Here is a 24,160-nt window from a genome sequence, read left to right as displayed (position 1 = left end):
GAACAGCGTGTGTCCTCCATCCCTTTTCACAAAGACTGCTTTTGTTTTGAGTCATTTGCAGACAAAGTAGTCTTGAAATTGGAACTTCTAACACCCTCGTCCAAAGCATGGGGTCAAGTTTAATGTGGGCAGGAAAAAAAAGGTGCAAGTTTAATTAAGTTTAAGTAAAAAAAGAAAATTGCTCTCAAATGATCAACCCTCGTAGTGAATTATGGGAGTTGTAGTACGAGTAAGAAAGCGTCGTAATCGCGTCTTCAAATCTTGTCGGAATAAATAAAGCGTAATTTGAAGAGCACTGTCTCCCTCTTGTGGCAGTGGTATGCTAGTGCAAAACTAACTTTTCAGACGAGAGAAAGACGTGATGAAAAAAAAAGAAAAAAGAGAAGTGTGCTGCTTCAAACCTGTGAGTTTTTAATGGGATCGAGTACACAGGCTCTACATGCCCTGCATGCATCAACATTCATCTACGGAGAAAAACAAAATGTACAAACTAACTTCTTAGAAAAACAATTTTAAAGAACACTCGGCATTTTCCTCCATTTTGACATATATATATATAAAAAAAGGCACATTAGTGGAATTAAACATTTCAAAATGGCACGTCACACCCTGCTGGTTTGAAGGATGATCATCTAAAACACAGATTGACAACATGAAGTGAAAGAAAGACATGAGTACGGATGAGTGAGGGAGACAAAAGAAACGAGTCCATCAGGGAAAGGAGGAGTGGACTGGACTGATGTAGGTCAGGAGGCACAACGCCAGCATTGCTGCTCCATGATCCCTCCACCTCCTCTCGAACGAAACTCCACCCATATCTTGATCTCATTCTCTTCCCATTTCCTCCTCTGCTAACGCTCCGCCACATTTTCCATCCTCCCTCCTCTCCTGGCCCGACACCAGTAAATCAGCAACATGTGGTCCTAATGGGAAGCAGACCTTGAGCCTGCAGGCTTTCTATGCAATACTTCATTAAAAGCTACCATTTAGTGTGAGCTTGAACAAACGGAGAAAGAAATAAAAGTTGCGTCAGGAGAGTTTTCGTTTGTAGAGAAACACAAATCCCCATTCTTCTACTTAATAGATGTTTTTTCTTTTTTTTTTACAATTCTGTTTACTAACTGCCCTCTGTTGTGTATTTGGCACATGTTCTCTAGAAGTCTAATGACACTGAATTTGACTTTATAATTTGAGCTTCCACATAATAATCTAGAGATAAAGAAAAACGTTTCAACACATTCACTGGAAGTAGGTCATTAAAATGAAAAAAGTACCAATGATAAAAAATAGTAGAAAATAAAGGAATTCTCAGAAATGTTAAGTCTCCAGAAATGCTAAAAAGGAGTCGCATATGAAGGTACATTTGTTTCTTTATTATATATAAAAAAGTCAATCAAAAATGCTGATTCAATAAAAATAAACATCTTTTAGAAGAAAGTTGCCAATCTGGAAAAAGTTGCTTTATTTTTTTAATAAATTCAATTAAAAAGAAGCTTCAATAAAAAGAAAAAAAGTTATTTTTAAAAGTAAACCAAAAAAAATTATAATAATATAATAATAATAAAATAATTGAAAAATAAGTGTCTTTAATGAAAAACTAAATATTTTTTTAATCCAAAAAAGGTTGCTTTATTTAAAGAAAACAACATAAAAAGTAGCTTCAATAAAATAAGTTGCTTAAAAAACATATTTTAATAAAAGGTTGCTTCAATCCCCCAAGAAATGTAATTTAAAAAACTTGCTTTGATTTAAAAAAAAAACAACCTAAGAAATAGTTGCTTCGATCAAAACAATTATTTACATTTCTTTCATTTGAACACTTGGCATAGATGAGGACCAGTATTCCCTAGATTGTTTATATTGAATAGTAAAGAAACAAATCTACTTTCAAACTCATACTTGTTCAAATTCTGTGCCTAATCCATTTCAGGCATGACTCGCTCAGTCTGTTGACCAGGTTTAACTTCCTTAACAGCACTTGAAGTAACATTCACTGAGAACCCTGTAAATCTTCTTGAGTAAACATCATATTTGAATTTTTCATTTTTGGAGACAGCGTCAGGCTATTCCACTGTCGCTAGAGAATGACTGCATATGAAATCTGCGTTTCTATACTTTGTTGCCTTCATTGATCTACATATTGAAGGATGTTCTTTGTTTGATTCAGCTGCATCAGTGGTCCAACATCAGTGGTCGTCTTTTTCTTTTTATAGCGTTCGCCTGCGTGTCTCTATGTGCCATTATTTGTGTGTGTGGTTTAGTTTCATGAGCTCACATGCCTGGATGTTTGCTATCATGTTTCACAAATGCTTAAAAAAAAAAGGTCCTCCTTGTACTTGGAATGACAAAGAAAATGTTCCTGCCGTGATGAGACGTAATTAAAAGGCACAGAGATCTCCGGTGGTTAGAGCAGTACCAGCTTCAACCACCGCTGCATTATTACACAAACACCGATAAAGGTTTTCACGACACTCAGGACTCGTGACTTCTTGTCAGCTCTCTGAGTTTAAAAGTTTCTCGGAAGCATATTTCCAGCCTCTTGACGACTCACACCCAGTCCTGCAGCGAGCGCTTGCAGTGCACCAGAGCTCGGGGAGTCTCCTTATTCTGCAGAGTCCTGAGGATGGCGAAGATAAGGACCAGTATTCCCAGGATGAGCACCAGAGGGACGGTCACCATGACCAGGGTCAGGATCTTAGACTCCCCGTCGGCCGCCGTCACAACCACGTCTTCGTCTTCGTCGTCTTGGCCTGGTTTAGACGTCCCATCATCCTCCTTGTCACGGCTGGTCTCGTCCTCTGTGGCGCCTGTAGGTTGGACCGGTTTGTCTTTCACCTCCTCGTCCACGTCAGTGGGAGGGTCCGGGACGCCCCTGCAGCCCATGAAGTCCTTCAAGATGGAGCGAGGGTAGCCCTTATCAGCATCGCGTTTGTTGTTGTCAAACCTCCAGTAGTTAGCTCCTTTGTAGAAGTAAGTGAAGGCTGTGGGACGAGACACGTTAATACTATATATATATATATATATATATACTTATATATATATATATATAATAAAGGAAACATATTTTTTTTAAACCACATTAACCAAGATCTAGATTGTGTAGATGTCAACAGAACGTGTACGAAAATATCGAGACACTTAAATATCGCCTTTTTTTTTTTGACAATGCTGTTTCCATAAAATATACCTTCTTTTTTTTCCCGTTCAAATCATATTTTATTTTTCGTCTTTTATTGTTTACTTTTCAATAAAGTTTTTACAAAAAAAAGTTTGATTATTTTATTTACCATTTGCAAATATTCACATTTGTTTATGTTTGTGTTGCAATAAACACCTGGCCACTAGATGGCAGAAGTCATTACGTCCTCCTCAACTAATTCCGCAAGATTGACTGAGGACAAGGGGATACAGTCGACTTAAGCAGCATTTAAAGCTGATATTTGGACATATTTTGGTTTCTAAAGAAATGAAAGCAAGAGTCATGTGGTCTGTAAATTCTGCAACACCAGAGTCAAGTACTCAACAATACTACAAATATATCCTTGTTACTACAGTATCACGATATATCGTATTGTTGCACTTCTATCGTGATACGTATCGTATCAGCAGATTCTTGCCAATACACAGCCCTATATTGAACAGAGACTCTCCGATACTAAAATGATGTTGTTTAAACATCACTTGTCTCTTCAGGAAACATGTCGTCATAATCACGCTTCAGCAACTTTCCCATATTCTTCCAGCGAACTGACAGAGCAGCAGGAATCTGTCCTGCACTGGAACATGTGTGAACTCACACTGAAGTTTCACTCCAGCCGCTCCAATAACATTCAGAGATATGGAGAAATACTAACTAAATATTTACACAGCTGCTGTTTTTCTTTCTGTGATTTTATCCGACACGACATGCTGACAAGTTCCAGAAACAAATGCTGTGATTTAAACACTTTTTTGACATTCAATTTTTTATTAACCTGCTATTTAAGACCAAAGACGAGTGTGAGACATGTTTCCCTTAAGAAAAATATATCATACATGTCACCGCTGTCATTACTATGTAGATCAAACTCAAGGCGCGGAGGCAAAATCCAGGCCGACAAGTCATTAAATGTGGCCCGCCAGATGGTTGGCTCGATATCATATTATAAGCTGTAGAAGTGCCAGTTTTGAGATAAGAAAAGGAGCCACTTTTTTGAGATAAGAAGAGGAACATATTTTTTAAGATAATTAAACTAAAATATTTTATAAGATAAGAAGATGAACATGTTTTTTTAAGATAAGAAAAAGAAACATATTTTTTAAGATAAGAAAGGGAACATATTTTTTTAAGATAAGAAAAGGAAAATATATTGTTGGGGGGTATCCTGGATTCACAACACATTTTGAGCTTCTTCTCCACAAATGGCACTTCTGAAGACTTAGTTTTCTCTCGTGCCTGCTGCCTGACCCAAGCTAACTATCTGTTTTGTTACTTTTATCGTCCTGGAACCAAGTGTCTTTTAACTTGAGGCTCATGGGCATATGAACATAGTTTCATTAAATATGAATCATGATGTCGGATATTACACTACTTTACTGCATCTCAACCAGTTATGATAGTACTTGTAAGGACTTGACCTGCTTTGAAATCACATCAAAATGAAGTCTCACCTCCGTCGTCACTAAGAAAGGCTCCTTTAGGCGATGTCGGGATTTTGCCCCAACGGGCGATGGGTTTGGGCGACTCAGCATCTGTTCGTCTGGTCTGCTCGTTGAATCTCCAGTACCTTCACACAGAGGGTTTTAAAGTTTGAGGCTGGGATGTGTGAGGTATTCCAGGAAAACTTTTTTAACACTATACTTTATGATGTTGCTTGAAATACCTACAGACACAGATTGCAAAATACTTGAATACAAATGCAAAAATGTTCTGCAGCTAAGTTTTTTTTTAAATCGATGATCTACCTAACCTTTAACCTTTACATGTAAAATGTAGGGCAAAGACTAACTATGAGTTAACATTAGCAGCATAAAGGCTAATTTGGGATTTTCCTGAAAATAAAAAAAGACACATTTTTGGAAGGTAATTGTGACAAACTACAAGAAATCATTATTTTAGTATAATCTGTCATTTTTTTTAAAGGGAGGAAGATAAAAAAAGAATGAGAAAAGACGTGTGTAATAACATTAACATCTGCCGCTTATTCCCTCTTGGGGGATGCGGGGGGGCTGGAATAATGTCTGATTTAGAATATTCAGAAAATAAAAGACTCATTTTTTGAAGGTAACGATATCAATTTATTATAGTGTGTAATTTTTTGAGAGAGAGGACATTTAAAAAGAATTATAAAAGAAGCGTTACAATATTAAATATAAATATTAGTAACACAATATAAAAAAAAAAAAAGAGTTTAAAATTATTATTAAAAAAGTTGAACATCTAAAATAAATAACTAATAAAATGTTATATTTTATGAAAGAAAATGTGAAAACCATTGAGATAACTGTATTCTGACAAAAGTGAATTTAATTAAGTAAGTAAGTTATTTTTATTTGTATAGCTAATACATACATAATTAAAATACATCGTTGAATCATTGTACCAAAATGAATTTACTTGTAATAAAAAAATGATATACTCTTGTGTCATATTAGGCGTAAGTACCTGTCTCCAGAGAAGAAGTATGTGTGTCCGTTGGGCTCCCACCAGATGGCCGTGTCGATGCTGTTGGATGGAACTCCATGTCCGTACTGGTGCAGAGGCTGAGGGTATCCTGGCAGCAGGTCCGCCTCCCTGAACACCCAGTACCTGTCGTCTGCCACAGGAAAGCACATCAGAAGGTTTTACATATATAAAAGTATATTTGATTCAAGTCATTAAAACAATTAGTTCTCAAACAGTCTTGGCCTGCAGATGTTAATCAACACCAATACAAAAAAAAGAACGAAGAAAAAGGAGAAAAGAACGTGAGAATGAGTCGGACCAGATGGAGAGAACGTGTCACCAAAGATCCCGCAAGTCACTGAGTTGAAGGAAACTTAATGTGAAGTAGAAAAGGACGAGCTGCAGGAGCAACAGTTGGCTCAGCATTCGTTTTCCAACGTTCCCTCTGACACACTTTTGATATTTCCAGACATGAAGCCAGGACTTTGCTCAGCTGTGTTACAACGCTTGGTTCGAGTGTTGCATCACTTACCTGCTCGGAACACTCGATGCTTCTTGAAATCTTTATTTTTAAACAACCTATAGAGCATTGAGGCGTTCAATGAACTTATTTAGGATTGTTTGAATTCTCAAGAGGATTGCATGTCTTTTGTTTGACTGAAGGAGATAATGAACAAATGAAGCATGTCAACATACTGCCACACTTTTAGTTTATAGTCCCCCTCCGATTAAAATGAGCAAGATAACTGTTACAGGTTCAGCTGATACCTGACAGTAAGGATGGCCAACATGCTATCAGTGTGATGTTGTGAGTAAGTGGGAGGAGTCAGGGTTGCTGCAGGTGTTAAAGTGGCACTTGATAACTAGGATGTTTTTACCATAAATTGTATCAGTTGTCAACCATTGAAGGCAGAATACAAACTAAACTACTGACAAAAAAATAAAATTTCAGGTGTGACATTAGACTGAATATTATTTCTAACAAAATAAGACTAATCCCTGATGGCCCTGCTTGAGTCAATATAACTTCAGTGAGTCTTTTTACTTGATTTGTGTCTGTAACAATGAACAAAAGTATATTTTGAACTGCTTTTTCAACAACTTTGGGTATTATCTTGCACCTCATGTCTTTTTAACTTCTTTCAACAATGAATAAAAGTATGTTTTTAACTGCTTTTTCAACAACTTTGGGCATTATCTTGCACCTCATGTATTTTTAACTTCTTTCAACAATGAATAAAAGTATGTTTTTAACTGATTTGTCAACAACGTTGGGTCTTTTTAACTTCTTTCAACAATGAATAAAAGTATGTTTTTAACTGATTTTTCAACAACTTTGGGTATTATCTTGCACCTCATGTCTTTTTAACTTCTTTCAACAATGAATAAAAGTATGTTTTTAACTGCTTTTTCAACAACTTTGGGCATTATCTTGCACCTCATGTCTTTTTAACTTCTTTCAAAAATGAATAAACGTATGTTTTTAACTGCTTTTTCAACAACTTTGGGCATTATCTTGCACCTCATGTATTTTTAACTTCTTTCAACAATGAATAAAAGTATGTTTTTAACTGCTTTTTCAACAACTTTGGGTATTATCTTGCACCTCATGTCTTTTTAACTTCTTTCAACAATGAATAAAAGTATGTTTTTAACTGCTTTTTCAACAACTTTGGGCATTATCTTGCACCTCATGTCTTTTTAACTTCTTTCAAAAATGAATAAACGTATGTTTTTAACTGCTTTTTCAACAACTTTGGGCATTATCTTGCACCTCATGTATTTTTAACTTCTTTCAACAATGAATAAAAGTATGTTTTTAACTGATTTTTCAACAACTTTGGGTATTATCTTGCACCTCATGTCTTTTCAACTTCTTTCAACAATGAATACAAGTATGTTTTTAACTGATTTTTCAACAACTTTGGGTATTATCTTGCACCTCATGTCTTTTCAACTTCTTTCAACAATGAATACAAGTATGTTTTTAACTGATTTTTCAACAACTTTGGGCATTATCTTGCACCTCATGTCTTTTTAACTTCTTTCAACAATGAATAAAAGTATGTTTTTAACTGCTTTTTCAACAACTTTGGGTATTATCTTGCACCTCATGTCTTTTTAACGTCTTTCAACAATGAATAAAAGTATGTTTTTAACTGATTTTTCAACAACTTTGGGCATTATCTTGCACCTCATGTCTTTTTAATTTCTTTCAACAATGAATAAAAGTATGTTTTTAACTGCTTTTTCAACAACTTTGGGTATTATCTTGCACCTCATGTCTTTTTAACTTCTTTCAACAATGAATAAAAGTATGTTTTTAACTGGTTTTTCAACAACTTTGGGTATTATCTTGCACCTCATGTCTTTTTAACTTCTTTCAACAATGAATAAAAGTATGTTTTTAACTGGTTTTTCAACAACTTTGGGTATTATCTTGCACCTCATGTCTTTTTAACTTCTTTCAAAAATGAATAAAAGTATGTTTTTAACTGGTTTTTCAACAACTTTGGGTATTATCTTGCACCTCATGTCTTTTTAACTTCTTTCAACAATGAATAAAAGTATGTTTTTAACTGCTTTTTCAACAACTTTGGGTATTATCTTGCACCTCATGTCTTTTTAACGTCTTTCAACAATTAATAAAAGTATGTTTTTAACTGATTTTTCAACAACTTTGGGCATTATCTTGCACCTCATGTCTTTTTAATTTCTTTCAACAATGAATAAAAGTATGTTTTTAACTGCTTTTTCAACAACTTTGGGTATTATCTTGCACCTCATGTCTTTTTAACTTCTTTCAACAATGAATAAAAGTATGTTTTTAACTGATTTTTCAACAACTTTGGGTATTATCTTGCACCTCATGTCTTTTTAACTTCTTTCAACAATGAATAAAAGTATGTTTTTAACTGATTTTTCAACAACTTTGGGTATTATCTTGCACCTCATGTCTTTTTAACTTCTTTCAACAATGAATAAAAGTATGTTTTTAACTGATTTTTCAACAACTTTGGGTATTATCTTGCACCTCATGTCTTTTTAACTTCTTTCAACAATGAATAAAAGTATGTTTTTAACTGATTTTTCAACAACTTTGGGTATTATCTTGCACCTCATGTCTTTTTAACTTCTTTCAACAATGAATAAAAGTATGTTTTTAACTGATTTTTCAACAACTTTGGGTATTATCTTGCACCTCATGTCTTTTTAATTTCTTTCAAAAATGAATAAAAGTATGTTTTTAACTGCTTTTTCAACAACTTTGGGTATTATCTTGCACCTCATGTCTTTTTAACTTCTTTCAAAAATGAATAAAAGTATGTTTTTAACTGGTTTTTCAACAACTTTGGGTATTATCTTGCACCTCATGTCTTTTTAACTTCTTTCAACAATGAATAAAAGTATGTTTTTAACTGATTTTTCAACAACTTTGGGCATTATCTTGCACCTCATGTCTTTTTATCTTCTTTTAAAAAAAAACAAATAATAATGAAAAAGAACTAATCTAAGTGTAACAAACGAGGAGAATGGAGTCGTGAAAGCAGACCTTACCAACAGTATTGTTCTTCAAGTTGAGGACAACATGTGACCTGATCCTCTAAAATCCTTGGAAATGTAAACAGTGACAGAGTTAAAGCTGTGCAGCTGCTCACATTTTGGATCAGAGCTCAGTCGTCTGACGCAACGCAGCAGCTCCGGGGTCAGAGCTGGACTGCAGTCAAACTGGGTTATAGCAGCAGATGTCACTCAACGCTGGCGAGAGACCAGCCGGCTGCACACGCTGACCTGGAGCTACACATGCTAGCCACGCACAGCTCTGTGTTTATAACCTTCGTAGCCACGTTGAATTATGACCGACTCGCAAATCAAGCTGGCCTGCGAAACGCTGAGTAAGCACTTTCCTCCCTCTTTTGCCAATTCAAATCAAACACAGATTTGTTTTTACGGGGGGGGAGAAAAAAAAAGCGGCGACTCAGCATGAAAGCATGTTGTTGGCGACGCGACAGCGGCTTTATTGGCGATAAACAGCCGGAGCGTACCTTTAAAGAAGACGAACTTGCCGTCGTGGCGCTCGTAGGCGGCGTCCACGTCGCTGGGCAGACCGTGCCAGAAGACAGAGATCGGCATCGGGTAGTTGTCCAGGACACGGTTCCTACGCACTCGCCAGAACCAGCGACCCTGAACAGGAGAATAGTTTGAATTAAAAACAGTGTTTACTTGAAAACAGGGAGAACACAACTGGAGTTATAAACTAATAAATAATATGAGACATCAAATTTAGATATTGAGACTGTATCGTTTTAACTTTATTTATTTTTAACTTATTATACAAGTATATCAGTGCCATCAGAATATTGAATTGTTAAATTTAATATTTCAAAATCTACACTTTTTTTTATTGAAATGTTGCTTTTCAAGCAACAAATCGTTTGTTGAATAGTTTCTATATTGAAAGGTTGAATTTGTTTGATTTAAATAATTGAATTCAACAGTTTCTATATTTGAAGATTTAATTGATCTATTAAAATAATTATTTAATAATAATTATTATAACGATATTGGTGTAATAGTACCAATGTTTTTAAACAAATTATTATTCAATTATTTGGATTATTGGATTTTAAAGGCTACACATTTTAAAAAATATGGAATTCAGAAATATAAATTTGTTATTATTGGATTTACAATAGAGAAAATATAATTATTATTTAGAAAATGTAGAAAAATAAAAATGTAACCTTTTAATATAGACAATCAGAATCCCTTTATTATCCCGCGAGGGGAAATAATGAATTCAACTATTAAAAAATAAATGCAATTCTTAAAAAAAGAATCATAACAAATGTTTCAAGATTTAAAATATTAAATCCAACTATATTCTGATGGCAATAATCATCATCATAAAAAAAAAATAATAATAACATTCAAAACAATAGTTACAGTCTCAAAATCAAAATTTGATTCCTCATTTAAATGTTTTTCCCTCCACAAATATTTAAATATTGGATCATTTATTTGTAATTGTACTTGTATTTGAGTAGGTATAACTACTTGTATAAATACAAAAAAGGGTCAATACACTGATGCCACTGATACACTTTGATTCTCTAAATACATTAAATATGAACTATTATAAAGTGTTTGTCTACCTTGAAAACGAACATCTCCCCTCTCAGCAGGGTCACGATGTCAAAATCCCCGTCACAGATATTTGGGGGGACGTTGTCAGGATGTTTAGGGGGTCTGGGTGGAGGTGGAGCTGTGACCTCTTCTTTGACTGTCGGGGTGACTACATCCGGGTCGGACTGAGGGGGGGTTGGATCCACAGGTGGCGAGGTTGGACCAGGTCTTGGATGGGGAATATCTGGAGGGCTACTCGGCGGGTCAGGCTGGGCGACCGTGGGCGAGAACGTTGTGGCTTCTTCTTCAACGGAGGGTGAAGGAGCGGGAGAGTCTGGAGAACCATCCCCAGAGGAAGGAGAGGTGGGAGGAGCCACGGTGATGAGAGGAGGACCTGGAAAGAATGACACTTAATCAAATCTCTGTATCCTCTCCTCCTCACACGAAGACTTTCCATGTGAGGCTCCTTTATTGGCCTGAGATGTCGCTCTGCTGGTCGCCAGGAAACATGTTATGCAACAAGTCCAGACAACTGATCTGGTCTTCCAGTGCGATCGAGTTACATCCAGTCACTCGCTATGAATAGATAAACTTGACATTTGAAATGACTCTCAGTGAGAACTGACAAATCTCTTTTGTCGTCAAACTAAATTCAATCCAGAAGTTTAAATGATTCTTTGTCTGACATGTCCAGCGTCCTGTCTCCAACGTCCTTCCTCATTTTCTCTCCAAACCTCCCCACATGAGCTCGAACCTTTGACCTTCCCAGTGAAAACCTGGGCCAGAGTTAGGACCGACTCTTAACTCTGTTTATTTTATTTTCATCAGACACAGAGCATACTCTTTTTTTATATCCTGTGAATAATTAATTCACATTTAATAATATGATCTCTGCTGATGTTACAACAAAAAAAGGGTGTATCTTATCTTATCTTATCTTAAGAAGTGAGTAACTAAATATATGCATGAGAGCACATTTTAATCTCATTTCTTCTCTACTTCAACTGAACCTTTTAGATTTTGAGAGTGTTTTCTCCACATCCGCGGACATATTCTCTTGCCAAAAAAAGGCTTCCTGCCTCCCTGCTCTACTTTTCTTAAAAACATTCGCCTCGATCTCTTTGCGTCATCATCTTCCTGAATTTACCCTCCAGACCTCGGCCTCTCTCTAATCTTGGTATCATCCTTCATCTTGCTAAATTGCAGGTTAACTTGTTTACTGAGGGGTCACTTCTGCGTTATTTATGGCCGTAATATTTTCATTCCAGCGGTGACACTCGATTTGACTCATTCTATCTGTTCAACTGTGACTTATATGATGTTCAAGTAGACGGACCAGATGTAGCAGCTCGACGACTGATTATGAATTATATGCTTGAACGTTTACTGCTGCTACTCACTTGACTTTAACCCACTTCTGTGCACACTCACAGACTATCGGGCAGACAGAAGTCCAGCCGGTATAATGTCAGGCTTTGAGCGAGTGAATGGCAACATTGTTAACAGATGCCGGAATTCTGTGTGTTGTGCTGAGAGTGTGTCATGTGTCTATGAAGACAATCTGATCTTCCTCCATCAGAAAACAGGAAGACTAAAAACGTACAAATGCAGCCAGCAGTCGAGTAACACATCAAAACATCTTGGACAAACCACAGCTACGATCAAAGGCAATGGAAGAACTTGAGAAGATCAAGGATTAAAGATGTTTAAACATGTTTTTTAGGATCAAAAACGAGCAAAAGCTTTTGACCAGGAGACTAAGATCATCACATCAAATGTTATAATATATATAGTTTTGATTTACAGTGTAGATAAAACAGATTTACAAAACAAAATAACAAATGGAATTTGAGAAACATGGCCCAAATTCACAGTTAAATCGAGCAAAAAATCGATATAACATTTGACAATGTTTTACGTGTTCACAATTGTCAAAGACGAACGGTTTATTCCTAAAAACCTAGTGTCACTTTGCGGAACACAGGGATATTTTGTAGACTTTTTTAAAAACGTAATAAACTCCAAAATAGGTAACTTCAAGACACTTCTAAAACATAGAATAAAACTGTGTTGCTAATTCTTCTAAGCTAACCATGTGGTAGCAAACAATGTTCATGATCGTAGAAGACCTAAAGCTAACCCTCAGTGTAGCGTGTTCCTCTCACCATACATGTACTGTATTCCTCTGATGTCGTCGTCGTGCAGAGAGAAGTTGTGAGTTGGAATCCACTGGTAGAACGGAGCCATGACGGCGCTGGGGTTGTCCGAGTGCTCCAGACCCAAAGCGTGACCCAGTTCATGTACAGCAACCAGGAAGAGATCAATACCTGCAAATAAGACACTTGGAATGAAACCGTTTTTCACACATTTATAATACAACAGTTTGATGAGAGAAACCCTGGAGCAACAATCCACCATATTTACTGCTAGAAGTCTGACTTTGAATTTCACTTAAAATCACACCAATCCGGCCACTAAGCTATATATGAGTCAGCCCACAGTCTTGGATCCTCATGCAGGTCCCTATTAGCTGTTCTAAAGTTCAGGCTAAAATCAAAGGGGGTCTGAGAATTTTCCATCAGGGCACCTCGACTCTGGAACAGCCCGACTGAGGAGATAAGAACAACCTGTGCGGCTTCTTATTACAAATTTGACTTTTACAGGCTGGCTTTTATGGGATGTCGTATTTTAAATCTTAACAGAATTAGTTAAAAAAAAATGTAACTTGGTTGCAGTTATTTTCTTGTAATCTTTTATTTTTATTTGCTTATTTCAATACAACAGTGTTTTAAAAGTCAGTATGTTTTACTGAATCATGTTGTTTTTGTCTAATGTAAAGCATTTCAGTCTGTGAGGTGACTCTATAATAACGGGTGAGGAGTAACAAGAATCTTACGACACGATTCAAATTACGAAAAAAAAAACCACAATATTAATCAAAATTGAAACGTGAAATTGGGGCAAAAGTATTTAAAATCGAAAACAACTTTTCAATTTGACTGTAGATGCAGAGGACATATTTCACTTTCTAGTTTTGCAAAAACAAAATTATTCATATATATTGAGAGATGAAACGTTAATTATATGAGATGTCAATATCAAATTTTTCTGTATCTATTTTTCACAACTTTGCAACCTAAAACAGTGTTTTAAACAGCATATAAAAATAGATTCATAAATAGATGAAGACAGTGCATACCCCTGCCAAGGAGGTCTTTCACATAAAGCGAATCATGCAAAGCTAAATGAAAGTTCTTAACGGAGCGGCAGCGGTCAGAGGCCATACAAGCGAAAGACCAAAACTTTCAGAAATCTTCATGAAACGACAAAAAACTACCAAAAATCGAATCACATCACAATGTTTTGCTTTTTACAAACATATGAAACAACGACATGATTTTGAAACAACAATTTTAAGTCAGAGAAAAAAAGTTATTTAATAAATGACAATGGAACGAGATGACTGCAGTCAAAAGGAGAACAGGAAAATTGAAAAAAGACTTTGTGAAGCGTATTATCTATTTTCCAGAGCCAACCCAGAGACTTTGATGCTCTAACCACAGGTCGTTTTAGATTACTGTAATGCTCTCGTCTTTCAGGTCATCCAAGATTTGTTATTTTTGTTTTACTACTCTGCTCAGAAGCTTGTAGTTCTGATTGATTATGCAGTAGAAGTATTGACAAGATGAAGTCAAAGGATTGAATTCCAAACTGAATCAAAATGGCTGACTCACCTTTACCATTTTCATTGTCCAGTGTCCAGGGTTCATCCGCATCAAAATGTGTGTCGCCACCGATCCCTGGTCCGGGATAGTAGGCGTGAGCCAGTGACCCGCCCTCGCCATCAAACAGGGACATGTCGCCATGGAAACCGGAGGCAAACAATAGCAGGATATCGGCGGCCTTGCTGCCGTTGCCGGACTCGGCGGGCAGCTGGTCGAAGGTCAGCGGGGTCACTCGCCTCCACACGTCAAACGCTCGACGGATGGCTTCGTACGTCGGCTCTTCTCCGAGCGAGCGAGGGATGTGCTGGTTCATCACACTGAAACACGAGATTAGATTTAAACGTGATGATTCGTTTTGTAACCGAACAAATGTTAAACAACCTGTAGGTGATGTGGTCTTTGTCCCACTGCTGCCCTGTGAGAGTGTATCTTCTCTTCCTCGCACCTTCTTCAGCGTCTGCTCTTCTATCAGGGAGACCACAGCGAGGTCGACGCATGGCCCTGGATAAATGATACATCATTAATGTGCAATCATCTTATGTGCGGATCATTGTTGTTCTTATCTCAATCTCTGCTTTTTGGGAATTACATCCTATTAAATCGGAATGTCGGTTTAAATAGAAAAAAATGTTAGCCCTACAAGAAATAATTATGATATAAACAGTACTACAAGAGTCTAAGTCTTAATTTGGAAACATCTTACCCAATGAAAATCTGGACTATAATACCATATTCACAAAGACATGGTAGACTTAATCATTATCACCATTTATCAACCCTTGGGTTGATAACAAGTCATATAACACAAGGGTTAAGAAAACTGTCAGCTCATGGACAAGGTGACCCGAAGCCCAAACAAATGTGTTTGTGGTATCCCTTGTGTTGCCTCTGGTTCGAGGTCAACGACCTCCCTGGCTTACACATATATGTATGCAGTGGTGGAGGTCGTTCATCTTGACCCAGAGACAACACAAGTGTTAAACGTAAGGAAAAGAACAAGTTATCTTTTCTGATTTAGGCATTTAAGGCATATTTAAGCATCTTTTCAGAAGTATCTGTTTCACTCTGATATCAGATGAAACAATACTCGACCCTAGTTGGGGTCAGCGTTCACTTCTGAATCAGAAAATTGAACACATTTACTTCTGGCTCCCTCCACTGTCAGACCAGTGTAATTGCTACAGTGTAACTCAGTTGACGGGCCACATTGAGGATAATCTATCTTCATGTGAGCTGGACCGGTAAGATCATGGTACAACTAACTTGAAAACAACCATTTCTGAATGTTTTCCATGTTTACATTTGGTCTCTTCTCTATTAAAGTGTCTTTGAAAGAAGACGTATTTGTTAGCATGGCTGTAAAGTTATATTTATTCAGGACACACCAAACATATAACTTTCAAACTCACTTCCGTAAATAAATGGGAGTATTACCATTTTTCTTGTAATACTCAGTGATGTGTTTTTATAAAAGAGAGACCTATTGGGTCAATAAGAGTGTAAAAGCACGTAATATTTATAGTAGAGGTTGTAATATATAGTGCGGGCAAAACACACAAAGTAGCTTATCTGGACTAGCTGCACTTTCTTGGGCTACTTGCTTACATAACACAATTGCTATTGTGCCACCTATTGGACACAGTTAGAACAGCACTTTCTTTTATTGGAGAATTACAGCAAATGTTTGTATAAAATCATCTTCCGGCCAGATTAAACCTGTTTATGGGCCTAATCCAGCAAAGTGTGTTAAAGCCACTATTGCTTTAACAGGTCTGTTTCCTTTTTTTTTTTTTAATTTTCCTTGGAACTTAAAAAAGATCCTTTGATAAGTTAGCCATGATGGAAATGATTGCAACAGCAATCTCCAAAAAAAAAGTTTAAAACCTCAGTATGTCATGCTGTGCTACTTAAAGGTATGGTTCAAAGGACCTTGACCTTTTTATGTTTTTCAAAAACAACCCGAAACCCTTTGAATAGCATCCATGTTTTTGCCTGCTGTGAGAAACTTCCCACAGCTGCATAACAACTTACGCAACAGTGGCGGAGTCCATCTTCCCGGTCACCTCCAGGCCGTAGAATCTCTGCATGTCACCGATGGCTTTGGACAGAATCTGAGCCGACTGCATGGTGGACATTTGTCTGCTGGCCTGGGAAAGGTAGCCGAACTGACGCAGCCATGACTGCGGGGACAGACAGAGATCAGATCAGCCGTCTTCAGTTTTTTATTCCCAACTCGTTGTTGGAGAAAGAGTTGAAAGAAAGGAAGAGATAGAAACCAGATGTTGTCCATTAACGTTACAACATTCCTGCAGCACCTCTGCCAAGATGAGCCACAGAGAGAAGGACGGCTCCGAGAGTCGAGGAGAAAAGTAGACTTCAAAATAATCAGAGTTGTGCTTGTTTTTCATGTGAAGCTGCGTCTCCAGGGAGGACTGCTTTGACCGAACACGTGCCTTTTAGGTAGCCTCCGTAAAGCCTGGTCAAAATCAAAACCACAGGACTTCCACAGTTGAAACTCCTTTGATGTCCACCAAAATAACGCACATAAAACATTTGCTTTTATTTATCAGGCAAACAAGCTGAACGTGTTCCTTACGTCAGAGTTCTCAACCATGCTAACAAACACTTACATATGATTTAATGATAAACAGATGAATTAAACTCCCACCTGACTCATCGCCAGAACACTTCCCTCATCTGACTAATGGGCTTTTCCTGATGATTATTCAGCATTTAGCTGTCAGTATGACTTGGCTGCCGGTTCAGAGACGTGCATGATCTCAGACATGTTGTTCTTGTTCGAGACGGACGAAAATCTGCTTTGAGGACAAAACTAAAATGTTGATCAAGTTAAATTCCTGCAGAGTAAATCATAATATGACTTGACACCTGATGCGTCCACTATCTTGATATAATTCTATTTCTGACCACTGTCCACTGCCAAAACATCCCACTGAGATGTGAACTCAAAACCAGGAAGTTCTCTCCTGTGTCAAGCAGGTCATCGCTGAGCTTCACAAACCTTTATTCGTTCCAGATGAACCTGATAGCAAACTCACAACAACAATCTTTTATTTTTTTTCTCTGCTATTTCCCTGCTCATGGAAACAAACATAAAACCTACCAAAACAAAGGGTAGTGAATGGCACGACTCCTATAACTCAAGGTTCGACCAGCTGCTAGCTATAAATCTTCACACACACACACACACACACGTCACATGACGCACGAGTGTTTGGGCTGTATGACCTGGATTGAAAAATATTGATGTTAACGCAAGCTGGTGGTATATTATGATAACAGGACTACAAGAACAGTTCAGGTTTTAAAAAGCGTTTGAAAGGGTTTAAAAGAGGGGTCATTTATTTCAGTTTAAACAGATATTTATGTGAAGTTAGAAATATAATACACAGATACAGTTTGTACTTCTTAGATTAAAGTGCAATGATAGTGAAAAGCAACAGATATGAGTGAATGTGAAAAGCGCTACAACACTAAAACGCAATGCATAACAATTTTCTTTCCTTTTATCTATATTGATGAAAACTCACAAGTCAAAATACACACACACACACACACAGCGCATGAAATGCCCTTAAATGTAGAATTCCTGCATTTATCTTAAAAACAATCAATGTTTCCCCATCATAAAAGGTCCCCTAACTAGATATAAAAGAATTTAGGTTTGTCATTCAATTGTAGATTTAAAGAATTTAGATATTTATCTTTCTTTTCTTTTTCTCCCCATTATGATGATGTGATTAAAATCATAAGAAGGCACGGTGTAAAACCAAACAGATGTTTATTTAATAGCAAATGTGGTTTGGATTTTGTCTTTTTCATCTTAATTCTATCCGTTTGTTGTCTTTACCAAACAAATGAATGACCTATTTTCTTATCTCAATCACTAGCATCTTTTTTTTTGGTCATAATATCAACAGGAACAATTGCCTACTTTGATATTGATCCAAAAGAAGGGGCCAAAAAATACATGGCTTGGCCATGAGTTTGACAATAATAAAAAGCGTTGCTCATGAATTATGATTTTATTTTCTTTCAAGAAATAACACTTTCCTTAAAAAAAATGGTGTTAGATTTACAATTAAATAAATGATAAATGACAGATTCATATTTATAATCACATTGAAAGTTGCATTGTGTAACAGTTAAAGTGATTTTAAAAACTTTTTAAAGGTTTTCTTCCAAAGTATTTAAGATGATAGTTGATTATTAAAGTTTAAACGCGAACATGACATAAAAAAACTACACTTTAAATAATATTTAAATAATGTTTACCTCCGCATTAATGTCTTCCTCTGGTGTCTCCTCCACTGAGCCGCTGCTCCGGACCACACAAAACAAACATGTCAGGATGAGAAGAACGTGCGCCCAAACATTCTGGGACGAAACCTTCAACACCATCTTTGTTCACTCGAGTTTTGCCTTTTAAATAAAGTTGAATCCAAAGACGCTTCTAAGCTAGCAAGAGCTCAGCAGGAGACGCGACCACCGGAGTTCATGCTAGACAACTTCCCCACTGTTTTTAAGACCACTTTAACGATCCGGTCCTGGCCTGTCCCGGGATAAAAAACGCCGCATGGCCCGGTTTTCCTGGTGCACAGGTCCGTCTCTTGAAGTGTCCACAATGGCTGGTCTCTCCTCGAAGTGTGTGAACCTTCGGTCCGGTCGCGTCCAGCATCTCAGCCAATCAGAGAAGAGCAGTCAAGTTCCTCACGGTGAACTTGGGACGGATTAGACTTCCGGTACAGTTTTTAAATAGAACTTCCGGATTTTCTTCAAATTAACAAAAATTGATAATTATTTGTATACAAACTTTTGAGTATTCAGCATCCATCATGGTTGCACATTTAAATAAAAAAAACTTTTAAATCGGACAAATATTTTGCAATAAATCCACTTGTAAACAAACTTGTCAATACAAGACAGTTGTGATGATAGTAGTCACTAGTAAAATGCAGCATGAGGCAAAAGTTTTAGGGCAATATGTTTTTTTTATTCCACCAACATCAAGTTAATCCTCATTTAATGATTTTTTTTTTTTGAGTATTGAAAAGTTTTACTCTAACACTATAGTATTTCATAAATGTGAAATTAACAAGACGAAGTGCAGTGGTCAGTGGTGCGGCGTGGGTGGGCGGAGCCTCCGGGTGCCAGCTTTGACGAAGATGATGATCAGGACGACGAAGAAGCCCACGGTCCACACGCCGACCACAGGCAGCAATACAGTGGTCAGGACACCTGGAATAAAAAAAAAGCTTTAAATCTTCTGTTCAAACTGTGGTAGAAAAAAAAAAGAAAAATCTTACTGGACTGGACTACTTGTTCCGTCCTCTCAATTTTGATTGGTCCATATGACAGGAGCCCTTGAGCTGGATTAGGCTTCACAGCTTCCCGCTTACTGATGGTGTGGCAAACCTGCACAACACATGAAATACAAACAGTGTTGACTTGCTTCAACAACTTCTCCCAGCTAGCCGGGTCAACTGAGACAATCCTACAATTAGAAATACATATTCTACCAAAACAATAGAAGGAATAGGACCCGACTTGGGTCAAGGGTGGATAGGAGTCTACATTTCAAAAATATTTATATGGACCACAAGTACTAATTTGCACCCATTTAAATTTACAGATCTTTAAATGAAAAGTATTTTCCCATCATTTCCTTTTCTCCACAAAACCCCCATGTGCATCAGATTGTATTACAGTTTCATCTACATATCACTACTTAAACTGCTGGTACACAATGAGGCATTAAAGGAAATTCAATTTCCCAACCGAGTTTTGGATGGACAAGGCAAGAAAGTTGATCCAACCATGGTGACATGAACGAGGAAGGCCTCACCGGTGTGCAGGACTGGAAGTCGTCCGGCTCACACAGCTGCACGGTGCAATGCAAGTACAGCTCGTTGGGTTCGGTTATGAATCGGAACATCTCGAAACTGTAGCGGACAGAAGAACTTTGTCCGTTGAAGCCGGACTGATCCTCCGTCACGTTGATGAAGGACACGGTGCGATCGTTCACACATCTGGACACAAAAATAATGTATTATAAAGTCAAAACATACAGAAAAATAAAAGTTTTTACCCGTTGAGAATCAGACTGTGATAAGTTCCCTCTGTGGCGTTGGGTTCGGGGGTCTGCGTGGCCCAGCACTCGTTGATGCGGAGCAGGAAAAAGTCGGCAGGCTCGGTCACCGTCAACTCCACGTACACCTGCACACAGGTCGGAACTTAAGATAGTCCTAAAACATACTTTCACGCACCACAAGGTCCGACCTGGTCTCGGAGCTCAATGGAGGGGGCGCTGGTGAAGGCTGAGGAGTAAGTCTCGTCGGTGAACAACATCATCTGTATGGTGGCGTCAAGCTCGTCGACACGCATCACCGTCTCACTAGAGGGGGACAGAGGAAGGAGTAGCACTACCTTAAAAAAGGTGCAACATTTAGGGTCATTGTAAGGTTTTGAAAATGGGGAATATAAAATGTGGGATTCCCCCCAGAAATCCCCAGTTTTTCCCCCTGAACTCTCCCTTTCTAGGTTTCTCTGGCACTATTGGGTCATTTCTGCAACCATGCATTTTACTCTTGGAAAAACCCTAAACCTACTCAAGCGGACTTAATAGGAGTCTTTGAATCGTAGCCATGGCAACTTGGATCAGTGTAGTAGTAGTTTTAATATTTGTAAGGGAGGAGGAAAAGTGACTTTTACACATTTTATGATGCAGATAAAGTGAGATGTGTGGTAGGAAGACCAGTGACGCGTACCTGGAAAATGGGACGACCGGGAACGGCAGACTGACTCGTTTGACATAAGGGTAGACGCAGGAGAAATCCAGTTTGATGATTGGATCCCTGATGATGTTTCCATAAATCTGTGGGTCCGACAGAAGACTCAGGGAGTAGGAGATATGGGTGAAGTTTTTCTGTGGCGCAAAAACATCAGCATTTAAAAAAATAAAATCATCCAAAGAAAAACTTGTAGATCATTCAGGAACGCCCATTACTTCCAGAGGCCTCCCGCCGCACGGCAGGTACTGATCTTTGGCGATCTTGGCGACGTAGAAGGTCATGTTGTCGACCATTTCTCTATGAGCGCGACAAGATTTGTTGGGCAGGTGCAGGGAGTCGGACGGAACTTTGTGATAGTCGAAGAACGCTTCCAGTGCTCTGACTGAGATGTAGTCTCTGGCGCAGGAGATCTTCATGAGGGCATCTGTGGCAGAAAAATGCTAATTTTTAGAGATGGACATGAACGGTGCTCATCTGTCAACATATTTTGATTGAAATAGTCTTTTTCCATGGCTAGTCAACGTTGTTAAAATGGGGTTCACCGTTACATTAGTGACATCTACTGGTTTTGTTTAACATTACAACACATTTTATTTTTAAAAAAACAGTTTCAGAACAGACAGCCAATCAATATTAATTCCTGTTCAAACTATTGCAGATAATTTAAAGTCACCCTTTAACTGCATTTATATTTAGTACACCAGCTGGGCTCAATCACGATCGGAAAACTATTTTTAAAGTAATTTTTCATGAAAACTGTTACGCTAACCAGTGGATTTCTCTTGTTTAATACATAAATAGACTTTAAAGGGCAATGTACACCTTTTAAAGATTTAAAAAAGCCCATAAATTGAAAGATTTCTAGTATTTTAATATATAAAATCCCCTCTTTAAAGCAGCACAATTGATTGTCTGGAACTCTTGTTGTGTCATCAGTTTTATCTTGACCTTTAAAGTATATACTTTATTGAATATCATTTTGATTGTTTGAGCGCTTTGTGACCCTGGTCTGGAAAAGCGTTATACAAATATTTATATTGTATAGAATAAAATTTTAATGAAGCATATTTCTTAAAATATGTAGCCAAAACGGATTGTATATTAAAATATTTAACACAGATAAACCCATTTAAACGTGGATACAGGTATTTGTAATTTAAATGTAGCCATCAAATCAGTTTGTATTCGAAACTCAATCTGGGACCCAAATATTTGGTTAAAATAAAAGGGTTAACATTTCAGAGGGAATTCCTGGTGATTGATCTACCTTTGTCACAGAGATCATCGTAGAAGCCAACAGCACATTTGCAGGTGCGTTCGTCTTTGGAGAGACGACATCTCTCCGGGTCCTTGCAGTCCTCCACCCTGCAGGCTCCTGCACGAACAAACACGAACAAACACGAGTTCACACGAGCGTCTTCGTTTCTCACAGGCTTAACAAACGAACACGTTCTAAAAGACTCACCGTCGACGTAATATCCAGTGACGAGCATCAGAAGAACCACCACATTCAGCTGCACACACAAATATAACATTTATTTATCGTTATAAAAGAGCAGCAGAATAACCACCACATTCAGCTGCACACACAAATATAACATTTATTTATCGTTATAAACGAGCGGGAACTCCACTTACCTTCATGTTGGCACAGGTCGTTGTCGTCTTGTTTTAATTTTTAAAAGGGAATAAGAGATGTTGAAGGTTTAAAGTCAGCGAGGTTTCTTCCTTGCGTGGACAAATTCAGCTCACCTGGCGGTGATTAATCAATCGTACCTACTGTGTGAACTCTGACCCTTTTAAAGGCGCTCCTGCCTTATTTTTAAAAATATATATATTTCATGTCATACTACGAGTTGAAAGTCTTGTCAATAAAAAATAAATGCACCTAAAAACTTTTTATTAAGAATTTAGTGATCAACTTTATTGCTTGCTATCTAGAATATTTATTTTGTAGCACATTAAAAAAAACCTGTAAATGTAATAAGTATTGAAAAAAAGGCTGAACATAATATGGACTGTAATTAATAAATATAACTGACTATTTAGATATGTTTCTGATGACTATCCAGCCATTGTAATACATACTTAACTTTACAAATACCTAAAGATCTTTGTTTGAAGAACTTTTTTTTTCTTCCTTCTATTTGTAGTTTCTAAAGGTAATTGTTTTATTATTATTAATGGCTTGAAACATTCTTTAACATATTTATTTTTCAATTACATTTTTTTTTTTAAATACACATTCTTTTTAAATTTTTATTTATGTTTAAATGAAACTATATTAAATCAGTAGGTATGAGTGTGTGTGGGAGTCTGTATGGGGTGTCAAACTGGTCCAGAAAAGGGCGGAGACGGTGCAGGTTTTTGTTCCAACCAGTCAAACACACATGAGTTAACCAATCAGGTGTCGGCTTAAACAAGCAGCTGACTGACAATTAATTGATTACTGTCTTCAGACGCCTGATTGGTTCAACTATATGTGCCTAACTGGTTGGATCTAAAACCTGCACCGTCTCGGCCCTTTTCTGGACCAGTTTGACCTGTGCGGTATGCCTTTTTGTAGGAATATCCTATTATTTAATATATATATTTTTTATATAAGGTTTTGTCCCTTATTTATTTAGATATGATTGTCCCTTTTAACAGTCACAGTACATACTGTAATTGCTCACCCCAGTGCTAAACTAAAGTAGGACCCAATAAATCTCTTTATGATCCCAGTAAATCCATCTCCTCCAGATTATATATTTTCATGTCAGCAGGTTAAAAACCCATTTGGCACTGAAAGGGAAGAAGCCGCATGAACACTAGAAAGTGGGCTAGTGGGTTTCACTGTGGGGCAATTGGCT

At 37.3% G+C, this 24,160-nt stretch overlaps 2 protein-coding genes across 2 annotated transcripts; both read right to left on the bottom strand.

Moving 5' to 3' along the window:
• Positions 1–391: 391 nt before the first annotated feature.
• LOC148073857 (matrix metalloproteinase-15-like) lies at positions 392–19,155 on the bottom strand. Its single transcript, XM_087796828.1, has 10 exons — positions 18,793–19,155; positions 16,528–16,676; positions 14,878–14,997; positions 14,506–14,813; positions 12,937–13,098; positions 10,801–11,165; positions 9,691–9,829; positions 5,645–5,795; positions 4,651–4,766; positions 392–2,981 (listed from the first exon to the last, which is right to left on the bottom strand). Exons 1-10 carry the CDS (start codon positions 18,916–18,918, stop codon positions 2,548–2,550), a joined length of 2,070 nt encoding a protein of 689 aa, XP_087652954.1. The 5' UTR covers positions 18,919–19,155; the 3' UTR covers positions 392–2,547.
• Positions 19,156–19,508: 353 nt separating this feature from the next.
• zpd (zona pellucida glycoprotein d) lies at positions 19,509–22,843 on the bottom strand. The gene is made up of 9 exons (XM_087796830.1): positions 22,774–22,843; positions 22,576–22,683; positions 21,524–21,732; positions 21,285–21,442; positions 20,797–20,911; positions 20,606–20,733; positions 20,363–20,546; positions 19,824–19,932; positions 19,509–19,755 (listed from the first exon to the last, which is right to left on the bottom strand). The coding sequence occupies exons 1-9, from the start codon at positions 22,841–22,843 to the stop codon at positions 19,631–19,633; spliced, it is 1,206 nt and encodes a 401-aa protein (XP_087652956.1). The 3' UTR covers positions 19,509–19,630.
• Positions 22,844–24,160: the final 1,317 nt, after the last annotated feature.

Source organism: Callionymus lyra, chromosome 8 (assembly GCF_982586985.1).
Source record: "Callionymus lyra chromosome 8, fCalLyr1.hap1.1, whole genome shotgun sequence".
In the NCBI taxonomy this organism is placed as follows: domain Eukaryota; kingdom Metazoa; phylum Chordata; class Actinopteri; order Syngnathiformes; family Callionymidae; genus Callionymus; species Callionymus lyra.
The sequence above is the reverse complement of the archived record's forward strand: the minus strand, read 5'-3'. Positions and strand labels throughout refer to the sequence as shown.